This window comes from Pholcus phalangioides, unplaced genomic scaffold (genome assembly GCF_987345545.1).
Source record: "Pholcus phalangioides strain wild (caught in Gottingen) unplaced genomic scaffold, Ppha-v1.0 ptg000003l_1, whole genome shotgun sequence".
Taxonomy (NCBI): Eukaryota; Metazoa; Arthropoda; class Arachnida; order Araneae; family Pholcidae; genus Pholcus; species Pholcus phalangioides.
This window is the reverse complement of record NW_028301596.1, coordinates 41,020,246-41,033,998: the sequence shown is the minus strand read 5'-3', so window position 1 is coordinate 41,033,998 and position 13,753 is coordinate 41,020,246. Positions and strand designations below refer to the sequence as shown.

Genomic DNA, 13,753 nt, shown 5'->3' with positions numbered 1-13,753 from the left:
CACTAAACCCGTCGCAGCTGCAAACGTGTGCGAAATACAGGGTAATTTTGAAAGGGTTCGGCAATCAGTGCGTCGCCGTTGTGAAGCGTGCTGTGAAGCTTAACGTGCACACGTACTGTCCTCGTGTAAAGTATCGCTAAATTAAGAGTTTTCCCCCCACGCATTATTGTCATTTCTTCGTCTTCGTTTATCCTACAGCTCATCACATCGGGGTTTCCAGTCATGCATTCCTATGTGATTCTGTTTTGTTTTTGTGTTTTCTACTTTCCCTAAAAGTTTGTACCTTGAGTTTTGAATCACCCTGTATAGTATCCATATTTTTCAACTTAATGTAATATATGCTACAGTATAATTTATGATTATTATCATAGATATCAATGTTAGCGCAGAAACTTTTGGTTGCCTTCGCCCCGGAACATTCGTCACTAATTTTAGCGTTTAAGCAAACATCAAACCGCTCCGGAATCATTTCTCTCGAACGCAGAGAAAATAATGTTTATTTCTCTCGAGATCTTTATCACGATATATCGTCACACGTGTTTAACTTAAGGCAATTACGGCAACTAGTCCCCAGGCATCTGTGTCTACATTCTTCAACATTGAATATCATCAGCTTGACCAGTTCATTAAAACATCAAGCTGAATTTGCTTGCTTTTCTCCAAACCCACTGAATAAATTTCTCGCTGTACAATTTTCTTTTTTTATCTGTTCTCCAGATGTAAATTGCTTCAGGCAATTAGCGGTTTCAGAGGGGCTGACGCATTAAATTATATAAAAGTGGAGGAACTGATATATTAGAGTTTCAACGCTGTGAAGCGATCGCCTTGACCGCTTCATCATGAAGCTTTGGCGTGGCAGGGCCTTCCTGCTCGCTTTTTTCTTCTGTTTCATTCTCGTAACGGCAGATGCGTTGCGTAAGTATACTGCCAATATTTTACGCTGTACAATATTTATTCCAATGAATTTTTATGTGGTGTAAGACTATGATGTTAGTGCATACAGACACTCGTGTCCGGAAAATTCACCGCTGGGGGAAGCTTCTCCGACAATCAATTCACCGGAATCAGCTCGACATGAGAAAATGAACGAGAGAGCAAGTGAAAATGCGAGGAAACCGGCCTGTTACTAGAAGCTAGCTTGCTCTCGCTTGCTTACTCTCTCTCTCACCAGCTCATTTTATCACTCACTCACTAGGTTGCTCATTACAGTGGAATCTCGCTTAACGAGTGGTTCGGTCAACGAGCAATTCGCATAACGAGCAAAAATTTTGGGCAAATTTTGATTCGATTAACGATCGATGAATCGCATTACGAGCAAAACATTTTAACTTTATTTATTTTCACGTTGTCCCAACTGAGCTGGTTTTTCGCTTTCGTCCACACACGTGCTGTGAAAAATTTTAGGTAATATGCTTCCCGACAGTCTCCGGGCAGCGTGCCTAACTCGAAAAAACCCGTACGAACGTCACTGTTTACGATATGAAACTAGATGTAGCATCGTAACTACGCGTAGGTGCGCTTAAAGCATTTTTTCAATTGTGCTTGGAAAAAACTGTGGACTGATTGTATTATTGAACATGACTTTGAGGGGGCTAACGCATGAACAAGGAGAGATTGTGTCCTTGGGAGTGGAGGTTCATGAACCCCTCATTCAAGAATTAGTGGAAGAACATGGTCATATCTACAGGCGAACTGATGAATCTCCATTGCGGGTCACAGCAAGAGCTTATGAACGGGACCTCGTCTGAGGAAGACGAATAAAGAAATGAGGACCCCCCAACGCAATCTAACCCATAGGGTACTTTGTTATATCCGTAGCTTCTACCGCCCCCCCCGGAACATTCCATCGCCCACGTTGGGAATCACTGCCCTAAACGAAACCACAGTCTTCTCATTTAGAGCAGCGGTTCTCAACCTTTTCTGACTTGCTGAGCCCTTTTCAGTGTATAATTTCTATGGCGGAGCTCTGTTTAACTCGAGGAGCCCTTTTTAGTACAGTCGAATCCCGTTTTAACGAATACCGTTATAGCGAAAATCTCTTTTTAACGAACACTTTTCTAATCCTTCAAATACGTTTATATAGGGACAATGATAGGTAACCTGGAATTCCTTTATAACGAAATTTCATTTTAACGAAGTGATTCCTCCGGTCTCTTGGCGTTCGTTATAACGGGATTCGACTGCATATTATTTATACGGCGGTACCCTTTAGGCCTCTTTTTTTTTTGTTTATCAAATTTATTGATTTATTTTATTATCCTCGAGTGGCCGCGGAGCCCCTGGGAAGGTCACACGGAGCCCTTCGGGGCTCCACGGATCACCGGTTGAGAACCGCTGGTTTAGAGTAAGTTTATTTGTAAACATTATCGCATTGTATGTTTATTTATGGCATTTTTATATTTATTTCATTTTATTGTGTTATTTATTATATTATTATTGTGTTATTTATTATATTATTATTGTGTTATTTATTATATTATTATTGTGTTATTTATTATATTATTATTGTGTTATTTATTATATTATTATTGTGTTATTTATTATATTATTATTGTGTTGCATTATTGAACGAATGACGCTTTTATTAGTCATTTTCATGTGAACGAATGATTGTGGAACGAATCATCCAAGTTTCCATTATTTCCTATGGGGGATTTTTGATTCGAATAACGAGCAATTCGGATAACGAGCACGTTGGCGGAACGGATTAAGCTCTTTAACCTAAGTTCCACTGTATATCAGTCACTAATTGTGTTGCTCTTATTCCCTGAGGATGCTCACTTGCTCACCAGATCATTCACTAATTATGTTGCTCACTTATTCCCTAGGATCACTCACTCACGATGTCGTGCACTGTTTACTCGATCACTCTCTCAGTAGACCGGCCACCCACTTCAACTCTAGTGTTGGGAACCACAGAAAACCAACTTCAACCAACCACCACTGTGGTGACGGTAGGGTTTCAACCCTGGTCCTCACGAAGAGTATAATAATAATATAAGTGTAATGACGGAATCTTTGTAACGTAAAATATCTATTTCTCTATGTGACGAGACTTTTCTATTGGCTCGATTGGCTCGCATTCGCGTCTTTAGATTTGGAACCACAGAAAACCAACTTCAACCGACCACCACTGTGGTGCCGGTGGGGTTCGAACCCGGGTCCCTGCGATGCAAGTCCGTCACCATGACTCCTCGAGCAACACAGTGCCCTCCCCACTACTCCGAGAGATATAAATGATCTTAAGATAGCCCTGGTGCCAGCCTTCCCCGCTAGTGGGGCTGGTTGGCAACGCTTGACTTGATGACTTTCAAGTACTCTCACCGTCTGAGTGTTCGGTATTCAGAAATGAAAAAATACCATAATGTAACCGAATAGGTGTAGTTTCCGTAGATATAATCAAAATTGTCGTAACTAAAACCACGCCTGCCCTCAAAAACAATAAACTGCTAACGGTTACCAACAAGCTCCGGTCTCCCTACGCAACATTTTAATACTAAACTTTTTTTTCCAGGTATATTTGGTTTCCTTAGTGGTGGCGGCAGCGACAATGACAGGTCATCCAAAAGAGATTCCAGAAGATCCAAGCCGTCTTCTTCCAGATCATCAAGAAATAGAGGATCATCTGGAAGAGGATATGGTGGAAATTATGAAGCAGGATTTGGATCAAAAGGTGAGAGAAATTCAAAGAGAAATATTGTCTCCGGAATATTTATCGGGTATATCTTTCTTCTAAACAGTACCATTTACTAATTCATTGACCACCTTGAAACAGGAAGAGGAGGAATAGGATTGTCTTCGAAAGACGAAGAACAGTACCAAGGTAGGAGAGGCTATAATGAAGGATCTTCTTCATCAGGCATCAGGATCCCTTCCGGAAGAGCTCCTAAATCTTCATCTCAAGGAAAGTCCTCCTCTGGGCGAAGTGGAAGAAAATGTAAATAATCGTCCCGTTTCCGTACTTACTCTTCATAGATTCAATGAAAATTTGGTGCATTCAATTACAGTGTTCAACAAATTTCCATGGTCTTTGTAAATGCATTCAAATGAGGCTACATTTCTGTGACTTTAAGGGAACAGAATATTACCATACCGCTAAATCACACCGCTTTATTAATTAAAATTGGAGACAATGTAATTTTTTCCCAGCATGGCCCAGGTTTTCCACCTACTAAAATCTCTTCATTGAGACAGAGCAATGGGTCATGATCTGCTTAGGAGAAGGACAATAAAATTAATAAAATACACAACTCGTGGTTACAAAGTGAAATTGGCGAAAAACTTTCACACTTGTTGGAAATTTTTATGATAAATTATCTGTATATGGGCCAAAGTACACAATAAACTACTAAATAACTAAATTTACTGCGATTTCAAGATGGCACTTACTCTTGGCCTGCCGTTTGTATTGTATCACTAGAGTGCCCTCTTGTTTGTTAAGCAGTGATCTCCTAACATTGCCGGGCTCCTTATCCTTCATACTTTTTTCAATGGCAGCAATGTCCTGACAAAATCTCTAACCACGTTCATCACCAGGAAAAAATCAATCATTTGACGGAAAATAGCCCGCATCACGTGTTCTTTCATCACAGTTCAATTGATAATCTTTTGGAGCTTCCGGAGAAGCTGCACTTTCTCCATGTGCAACAGATCAAATGACTAAAAGGATGGTCGCATAGGTTATATTCCACTTCTCCTTTTGCGACATTATTCAGAAAGCCAGTCTCTGTTGAATAATTTCTCGGTTCTCTCCAAATCATAAGCAGCGCAAAAAAAAGAAAACATTCAACGACATTTACCATCAATCCAATTCCACAAGTTGCTGGCACGAGTGTTGCAAACAATATGAGGTGGCCATGATTTATCTTGGATTCGACAACCAAAATATCTTTGATATGCTTCTTCCATCAGTGGCGTGATCGCTTGTTTCTGACTACGAAGAGGTTACTTCATCACACACATATATAGCGAGTAGCGTACGCAAGATTTTCTCTGGGACAGACTTTCAACTTTAACTTTCAGTTCATTTATTAATGCAAAAATACATCATAATTAATAAGGGGAAAGGGAGGAGAGGGTTACCCCATTCCCCCCCCCCCCTCCATTTGTATACAAAATGAACATAGCAAACGTTATCAGGACAGTTCACACAAACTCGAGGCACTCTAAAACGCGAAAATGAGATCACCAAGCTATAAACAAGTAATAATACACAATGAAAACGTGAGTAAAGTGGGAATATTCACTTACACAGCAGCGAAACAAATCACATCAGAGACCGCTTCTATGTAATACCTTTCTTCTCTCGGCTATTACTGGTAGGAGGGGATTTTTATTTAACATTACATTTACTCTGCATTATAATTCTCCTCAATCGTAAAATAAAAACTAGAGCTAATTATTTATTTTGTCTCTCATTTCCGTCATTCCGTTTTAGGAGCATCAAATCCATACGAATTGGTTACTTTTTTTTTCAATTTGCAATTTTATTGTAGAACAGCATATTTGTTTCTTCTGTTTAAAAAAATCCATTAAAAGGATCAATATATTTTCAGACTCTATAAGCGGTGGTATTGGTGGTGGAATATCTGGTTCTGCTGGTGGTGGAATATCTGGTTCTGCTGGTGGTGGAATATCTGGTTCTGCTGGTGGTAGAATATCTGGTTCTGCTGGTTCTGGATCTTCAGGATCCAGCTCACCAAACAATGACTATCCGTATTACTATTACGGTGGCTCATATTACTCAGGATCGCAATCTTCAAGTTCGGGTTCAACATCTGGATCACAATCTTCAAGTTCGGGTTCAACGTCTGGATCGCAATCTTCAAGTTCGGGTTCAACATCTGGATCACAATCCTCCGATTCGGGTTCAACGTCTGGATCGTCAAGCTCGGGAAAATCCAAACCTTCAGATACCGGAAATATATCAGGAAAAATGGCAGGTTCTGGAGATTCAGGAGTAAAAATAACAGGTGCTGGAGATTCAGGAGGAAAAAAGACAGGTTCTGGAAGTTCAGGAGCCAAAATACAAGAAGGAGTAAAGAATAAGAAAAGTAAATAATCATTGATAACTATTATTCGATCCATGTTTAATTAATTATCAACTGATATAATTCAAAGCGTTATTTATTTTTTAATGAATGGCGTATAATTCACCAAAAAAACTATAATTCGATTTTATTTTTCCTTGCAGAGAACAATTGGAGCATTTTTAACCTTTTCGGTGACGATGGTGATGACGCTAAATCCGTCAAAACCAAGCTCTCAAAGGAAAAGAAGCCTAAAAGTCCAATTAAAACTTCTGGTGGCCAGAACACAGGTAGATAACGAAAACTTACTGATAAAAGAATACACATGATATACAGAGTGACGCGCATTGTATACGCCAATATGAATTTGCAACCCTGTCTTGATGCTTGCGTAAAAGCCTGCGTTATACACCTAAAACCTTTCAGAGGTGGTATGTGGGGGAATTAGTACTGTATATATACCGTGAATCTACATATGGTGCAGATGCGAATTGCTCGAAAATCTTCGACTTTTGCATGAAAAATCGTCAGAAGAACCAACCATTTATGGTATATCGGTGACATTACTTTGAGCTTGTAGAGAACGTAGGTATACCGCACATACATGCATTAATTCTGGCAGGGTTTTCAATGGAAATTGATGGGTACAATACGCTATGACGGGGTCTTGACCCTTTCAGATATTGCGGGCCAAAACAAAAAACTACACGAAGCCCGATGGCCAATCAGTCATAATATGGCATTTAGATTCACAGTGACGTCGTAACGTGGGTGCCCAACGGAGCTCATGGCTCCGAGTCAAACTAGCCATCCCCACCCGCTCTAAATTGCTCTTGGAGAATTTTATTTATTCTGAAATTTGTTTTCATTATTTGTGAGAATATTTGTTCATTATTTATAAAATTATTTTTTTATCAACTTTGAAACTACATTTTAATCAAATGCAAATTTTAAATAATTCTGAAATTATTTTTCCAATAATTATTAATTTTTATTTATTCTGAAAAATTGTTTTTTCCCATTAAATATGAACTTTTATTAATCCTAAAATTATTTTTTTATTGAATAATTTATTTGTTATTATTATTTATTTATTATAATTTATTTATTATTATTATTTATTTATTATAATTTATAATTATTTATTTATTTTTCATTGAATAATTATTCTTATTAATTCTGAACTTAATTATTTACTAAATATGAATCTTCACTGTGATTTTGAAAATATTTCAATAATTCTGGAAATACAGTCGACTCCGCTTAATCGGGTAACGAATAAACGGGGAGAGAGAGAGAGAGAGAGAGAATAACTTGCTTACTCCAAAAAAATTCTCCTGAACCGAAATTTCTTCCATAGGGATAATGCAAAAGTTTCCCGCATAATTTAATAATTTCAAAAATTTTTACCCGCTTAATTGTATATTAGAATTCAACACGGCAACTGCGTATCAAGTGCTATGCGCATATTTTTTATCAGATGCAACAATCGAAAATCATGGCAATTATGTAGCCAGTTAAGACTTGGATCCCGCGTGGCGTGGTGGTAAGATTCTCGAAGGTTTTAACAACAGGCTGTTGCGAAGATATATTTTGGAAAGAGAGAAAATTCAACTGCTCCTGCGGGGAATCGAACCCGCGTCCTTTCACTTTCCGGGTGAACGCCCTAGCACCGAATCTCTCAATCTTTCCTTGGAGTTCGTGTACACTGAAAGGGACCGTACATGGACGGCCAGACCAGACTCAAGCTCACAATTGCTGACTCTGCCACCTAGGGCGTTCACCCGGAAAGTGAAAGGACGGGGGTGCGATTCCCCGCCGGAGCAGCTGAATTTTCTCTCTTTCCAAAATATATCTTCGCAACAGCCAGTTGTTAAAACCTTCGTATGGTAGCGGAGAGTGACGTCATCCTTGTATGGGTAAAATTCTCGCCTACCACCGTGAAGGTTGCCGTCATGGTCACAAGTTCAAACCCGGGAAAGTTTGAGGCTACCACGGATAGATGGCGCCTTCATTTCCAACCAAACTAATCAACTGTAGTAAATTGTGATATGCCCAGAGTCGGTGTTTGGTGAAATAATATACAATGAAGAGCCAAAAAAACTGGTACACCTGCCTAATATCGTGTAGGGCCCCGCGATCCTGCAGAAATGCCGCAACACGACGTGGCATAGACTCGACTAATGTCTGAAGTAGTGCTGGAGGTAATTGGCACCATGAATCCTGCAGGGCTGTCCATAAATCCGTAGGAGTAAGAGCGGGTGGCGATCTCTTCTGAACAGCACGTTGCAAGGCATCCCAGATATGTTCAATAATGTTCATGTCTGGGGATTTAGGTGGCCAGCGGAAGTGTCTAAAGTCAGAAGAGTGTTCCTGGAGCCACTTTGTAGCAATTCTGGACGTGTGGGGTGTCGCATTGTCCTGCTGATGCACAATGGACATGAATGGGTGCAGGTAATCAGACAGGATGCTTACGTACCTGTCACCTGTCAGAGTCGTATCTAGACTTATCAGGGGTCCCATATCACACCAACTGCACACGCCCCATACCATCACAGAGCCTCCACCAGCTTGAACAGTCCCCTGTTAACATGTAGGGTCCATGGATTCATGAGGTTTTCTCCATACCCGTACACGTCCATTAGCTCGAAGCAATTGGAACCGAGACTCGTCAGACCAGGCAACACGTTTCCAGTCCTCAACAGTCCAATGTCGGTGTTGTCGGGCCCAGGCGAGGCGTAAAGCTTTGTGTCGTGCAGTCATCAAGGGTACACGAGTGGGCCTTTGACTCCGAAAGCCCATATCGATGATGTTTCGTTGAATGGTTCGCACGCTGACACTTGTTGATGGCCCAGCATTGAAATCTGCAGCAATTTGTGGAAGGGTTGTACGTCTGCCACGTTTAATGATTCTCGTCAGTCGTCGTTGGTCCCATTCTTGCAGGATCTTTCTCCGGCCGCAGCGATGTCGTAGATTTAATTTTTTACGGGATTCCCGAGATACTCACGGTACACTCGTGAAATGGTTGTACGTGAAAATCCAAATTTCATCGCTACCTCGGAGATGCTATGTCCCATCTCTCGTGCGCCGACTATAACACCACGTTCAAACTCACTTAAATCTCGATAACCTGCCATTGTAGCAGCAGTAACCGATATAACAACTATGCCAGACACTCGTTGTGTTATATAGGTGTTGCCGATCGCAGCGCCGTACTCTGATTGGTCCCATATCTCTTTATTTGCATACGCATGCCTGTACCAGTTTTTTTGGCTCTTCAGTTTATATATAGTTAAGACTTGGAAAAAACTCTAGATTGGGCAGAAGTTGTGTGAGCTGCCTTCCAGTATATTTAATTGTTTTATTTTATTTTTCTTCTCTGTTGAGCACATAAGGCACTCTATGGGCTCAACAGAGGTAAATTAAAGTTAAATTCTTAACTTTCACGATGAAAGCAAAAATCTTAGTAAGCACGTATGTAGTGGAGAGTGACGTCATTCTTGTATAAGTACGTATGTATTGTGATCGTTGTAATTTAATATAATTTGCTTTTCTCTTATGTCTGATTTATCCCAGAAGTTTTGTTATTGATAATTCATCTAAAACGGTGTTAAACGGCAACTGATTTGTTCTCCGCATAATCACATAATACGGGCTGGGCGTTATTTGGCTGAGCGGGGCCCGACTACATTCTTCTCAATTCTGAAAATATCTTTTTAATAGTTACGGAAATATTTTACAAGGAATTATATTATTTATTATTTATTATCATTATTTTTAATTGGGGAAATATTCTTGAATAATTCTCCAAATCGTTTTCACTAATTTTGGAAATATCCTTCATTAGCTCTAAAATTATTTCTTTCTACAATTTTAAAATTATTTTTTCCAAAATTCTAAATTTTTTTCTATAATTCAATAATTATTTCTTTCCATAATTCCAAAATTACTTCTATATATCTATAATCCTATAATATTATTCCTCATCAATTCTAAAATGATTTCTTTCAATTGTGAAATTATTTTCCAATTATTCTGAAATTATTTTCCAATTATTCTGAAATTATTTTCCAATTATTCTGAAATTATTTTCCAATTATTCTGAAATTATTTCTTTATATTCTAAAATTATTTCTTTATATTCTAAAATTATTTCTTTATATTCTAAAATTATTTCTTTATATTCTAAAATTATTTCTTTATATTCTGAAATTATTTGTCCAAATTCTGAAATTAATTCTTTCAATTCTAAATTTATTATTTATTATTTTTTAATTCTGAAGTTATTTCTAATTAACTTAAGAAATTATTTCTTCCATTAGTTCTAAAATGTTTGCTAAAATCAATTTTGAGAAATTATTTCTTTCACCAATTCTGGTATACATTATTTAATTGATGGTTCTTTTTACCCAGCAACTTAATACATTCTGTAGCTATTTGAGCCTTTTCGTCGGCAGGCCACTACAAAAAGCTTCGAAGGCCACGTTTGGCCCGCGGGCCATGCGTAAATGTCTCCTCTGCGCTACGCCTTGCATAAAAATGCAAACGTGTCACAAAAGTGTTGTCTAGCCAAGTTATTATGTTTTAATATTTTATCACATGGCATTGAATTTTTTTTTCCAGCTCCGTGGTGGGATGTTTTAGGTCTTTTCGGAGGTGGTTCAAAGCCGAAAAAATCTGCACGGAAGACGCCTGAGGAGAAAGAGAAGCGTATGAATATAATTTACTTATGTTACTGCCAAAGCTTGATGTTGGCCACTTCGCGAACTGGCCGATCCACTTGATCCGGTCAATGTCCGAAATTCGTTCTTTCATCGAAATTTGACCAGCATCTATATGTGGACCCTATACATTCCTATATGTGGATCACTAAGATATAGATACAGTGAATTCCCTCTTATCGGACACCGCTTAGATGCGGTCGACCCTCTCTTGCTGCCAAATAATTATTTCCCCTTGTACAATAAAGTATGCAGTTCAAACCCCTAATAAACGGTCACCCCTCTTTTACGGGCGAAATTTTCGGTCCCGCTGGCCGGTGACCGCAAAAGAGAAGTTTTACAGTATTCAGATTCCTTTCGAAGGTGTAAATCGATCGTTAGGGTTGCCACACTACTGCTGCTGCTAATACTAAACCAGACATGCACCTCGTCTATATTTTTCTGCAGATCTTCTAACGAATTCGCATATTGGAGTGTGTATGTGAACCTTCCGTGAAGTTTGTTTCAGTGTAATATTTGATATATGTAGTGCTGCCACCTGCCATACATTTCTTTAACTATGCATGTAGTGATTGAATGGTATACCGTTGTAGGCCTGTTGGTATCTGCGGCGAGACCTTTTAACGCGTTAGGGTTGTCATAGCTAACCATAATCATTACGGTTTGCAATGGCTAATTATAAATGGCAATAATTATTAAAAAAAATAAAATACGCCAACGCGACGATGACCCCGAATCACAGAGATCGATATTGGGGTGTGTAGGAATCGACATATAATGGCCGGCCAAAGCCCGAATTTCAGACATTAGCCTTGTCAGCTGAGCTGACTTGTTCGCAAAATGGCCAACTTCGGCCATTGGCAGTAACATCACAGAGTACATCACTCAGAAAATCGATATTAATTCTAAAGTAATGTATATAGACACAAACATTTAATGTTCGATTTTCAATTACAATGTGTAACTGTGTGTTATTCCCCCCCCCCCTTTTAGAACCATTCTGGGATATTTTGGGTCTCTTCGGTGATGATAAAGATGTGACACCAAAGACACCGCCAAAGAAAAGTGAGTCGTAGAAAAGACTTTGACCAAATCATTGCAAAATCAGACTAAACGATTTTGGTTTGCGGAAATTTCGTCCCTGGAACGTTTCGTCCCCGCTACATTGCTACCTGGACATTTCGTCGGCTCTGACCGTGTGAGTGACGAAGCGTGCGTGTGTGTGTGTGTGGGTGGACTACAGTATGAAGCCATATGAATAATCATCAAGTGACCGTATGAATGACCAAATGAATGCGTGAGTGAGCGTATGACTGAATGAGTGAGTGACCATATCAGTTACCAATTCAGTAACCGTATGAATGATCATGTTAATGACCGGACGAATGACCATATGAGAGACCAAGTAATTGCGTGAGTGACCAAGTGAATGCGTGAGTGACCAAGTGAATGCGTGAGTGACCAAGTGAATGCGTGAGTGAGCGTATTAGTGAACAAGTAAGTGGGTGAGTGACCATATGAGTAACCAAGTGAGTGGATGAGTGATCATATAAGTTGCCAAGTGAGTGACCGCACTAGTGATCAAGACGAGTGACCAAGTGAGTGACCATAAGACTGGTTATGTGAATGATCAAGTGTTTGACCATATGTTCACTCACATACCCATATGGTCATTCAATGTGCCACTCATACGGCCATTCACTTCACGAGTCATACGGTCACTCACTTGATCATTCATACGGTCTCTCATTGGGTCATTAATACGGTCACTCGCACAATCACATGGTTACAAATACGGTCACTCGCACATTCCCTTTGCCATTCATACGGTCACACAGTCACTCATTTGATCATTCATATGGTCATGCACTCAACCATGCAGTCACTCACAACTCACACTCACTTACTCATGAGGCCACCCATTTGGTCACTCATATGATCACTAACACTTATTCACGCATAAAGTCACTCACTTCCTCACTTTTGGTCGCCATACGGTCAGGGCAGACGAAATTTCCGGAAGCGAAATGTTGGAGACGAATTTCCAGATCCAAACGACTTTATCACATAGCGACTTATGTACCATAGCTCTTGGCGCTTATATTTTGACTTTTATTGTACTTTCCATAGAGCCAGTATGGGATATCCTAGGCCTTTATGATGATGATGATGATGGTAAACAGAAAGATTCTAAGAAAACTGATGCAAAAGAAACAAGTAGTAAGATCAATACGATACTAATTTGGAAATTTTTCATTGAATAGTTTCAATTGAAGAATTAAAAAATTTCACAACTTTACTTCCCTATAGCTTTATATTCTTCTGTTATAGTTGATAATTTAATTTTCAGGGCCATGGTGGGATATTTTCAATCTCACGGGTGGTGGTTCCCGAGATGAAAGTCCAGAAAAAGGTACAAAAGATTCGAAGAGTAAGTAAAACATTCAATTTGAAATTTTTCAGAATGATTATGATATGATAATGATTATGATTATATCGAATGATAATTTTTATTCTTAGTATCCCGAAATGGGTTTGGCAAAAAACCAGTTGAATACCAATATATTCCATAATTCGGGGGAAATCGAATATTAATATTGAGAGTGACATTTTCGCACAGAAATTTGGCATACAAAATGCACCGCGAGCACTTGTTTATATTAGGCTATTGACCCTTTGAGTGGCATTGACGAGATATCTCGCCTGCTCGTGAAAGCTTACTGTATTTTAACATTGGCAAGCCCAAATGTTTTGTTGAGTTTATTTCTCAATGGAACACTTTTTACCTATTTTCCCGTACCTATACCCTCTTAGCTTGCACCGGCTGAAAATCATCAGAAAATCTACTTCATTAAAAAGAGATGCTCAAAGGGATAATGAGCATCTTTGATATACAGCCATACTGATTTACAATATGGCTGTAACCTTCATTTTTTTTATTTAAGCAAACAACAAATCAGTAGATACAAATACAAACATTAATTACTCTAAGACAAAAATGCA

General features: G+C 39.0%; 1 protein-coding gene across 5 annotated transcripts in view; it reads left to right on the top strand.

The window, feature by feature from the left end:
- The first annotated feature begins 783 nt into the window (after positions 1–783).
- The window catches only part of LOC149088612 (uncharacterized), a 73,401-nt gene continuing 60,431 nt past the window's right edge, over positions 784–13,753 (top strand). For all 5 annotated transcript variants that reach the window (XM_089248277.1, XM_089248274.1, XM_089248276.1 and 2 more), the window contains exons 1-9: positions 784–915; positions 3,515–3,673; positions 3,776–3,937; positions 5,556–6,053; positions 6,194–6,319; positions 10,653–10,739; positions 11,744–11,815; positions 12,881–12,970; positions 13,101–13,181. In XM_089248277.1, coding sequence (XP_089104403.1) covers positions 840–915; positions 3,515–3,673; positions 3,776–3,937; positions 5,556–6,053; positions 6,194–6,319; positions 10,653–10,739; positions 11,744–11,815; positions 12,881–12,970; positions 13,101–13,181 — 1,351 coding nt within the window. In that variant the 5' untranslated portion in view covers positions 784–839. The remainder of the gene's footprint in view (positions 916–3,514; positions 3,674–3,775; positions 3,938–5,555; positions 6,054–6,193; positions 6,320–10,652; positions 10,740–11,743; positions 11,816–12,880; positions 12,971–13,100; positions 13,182–13,753) is intronic.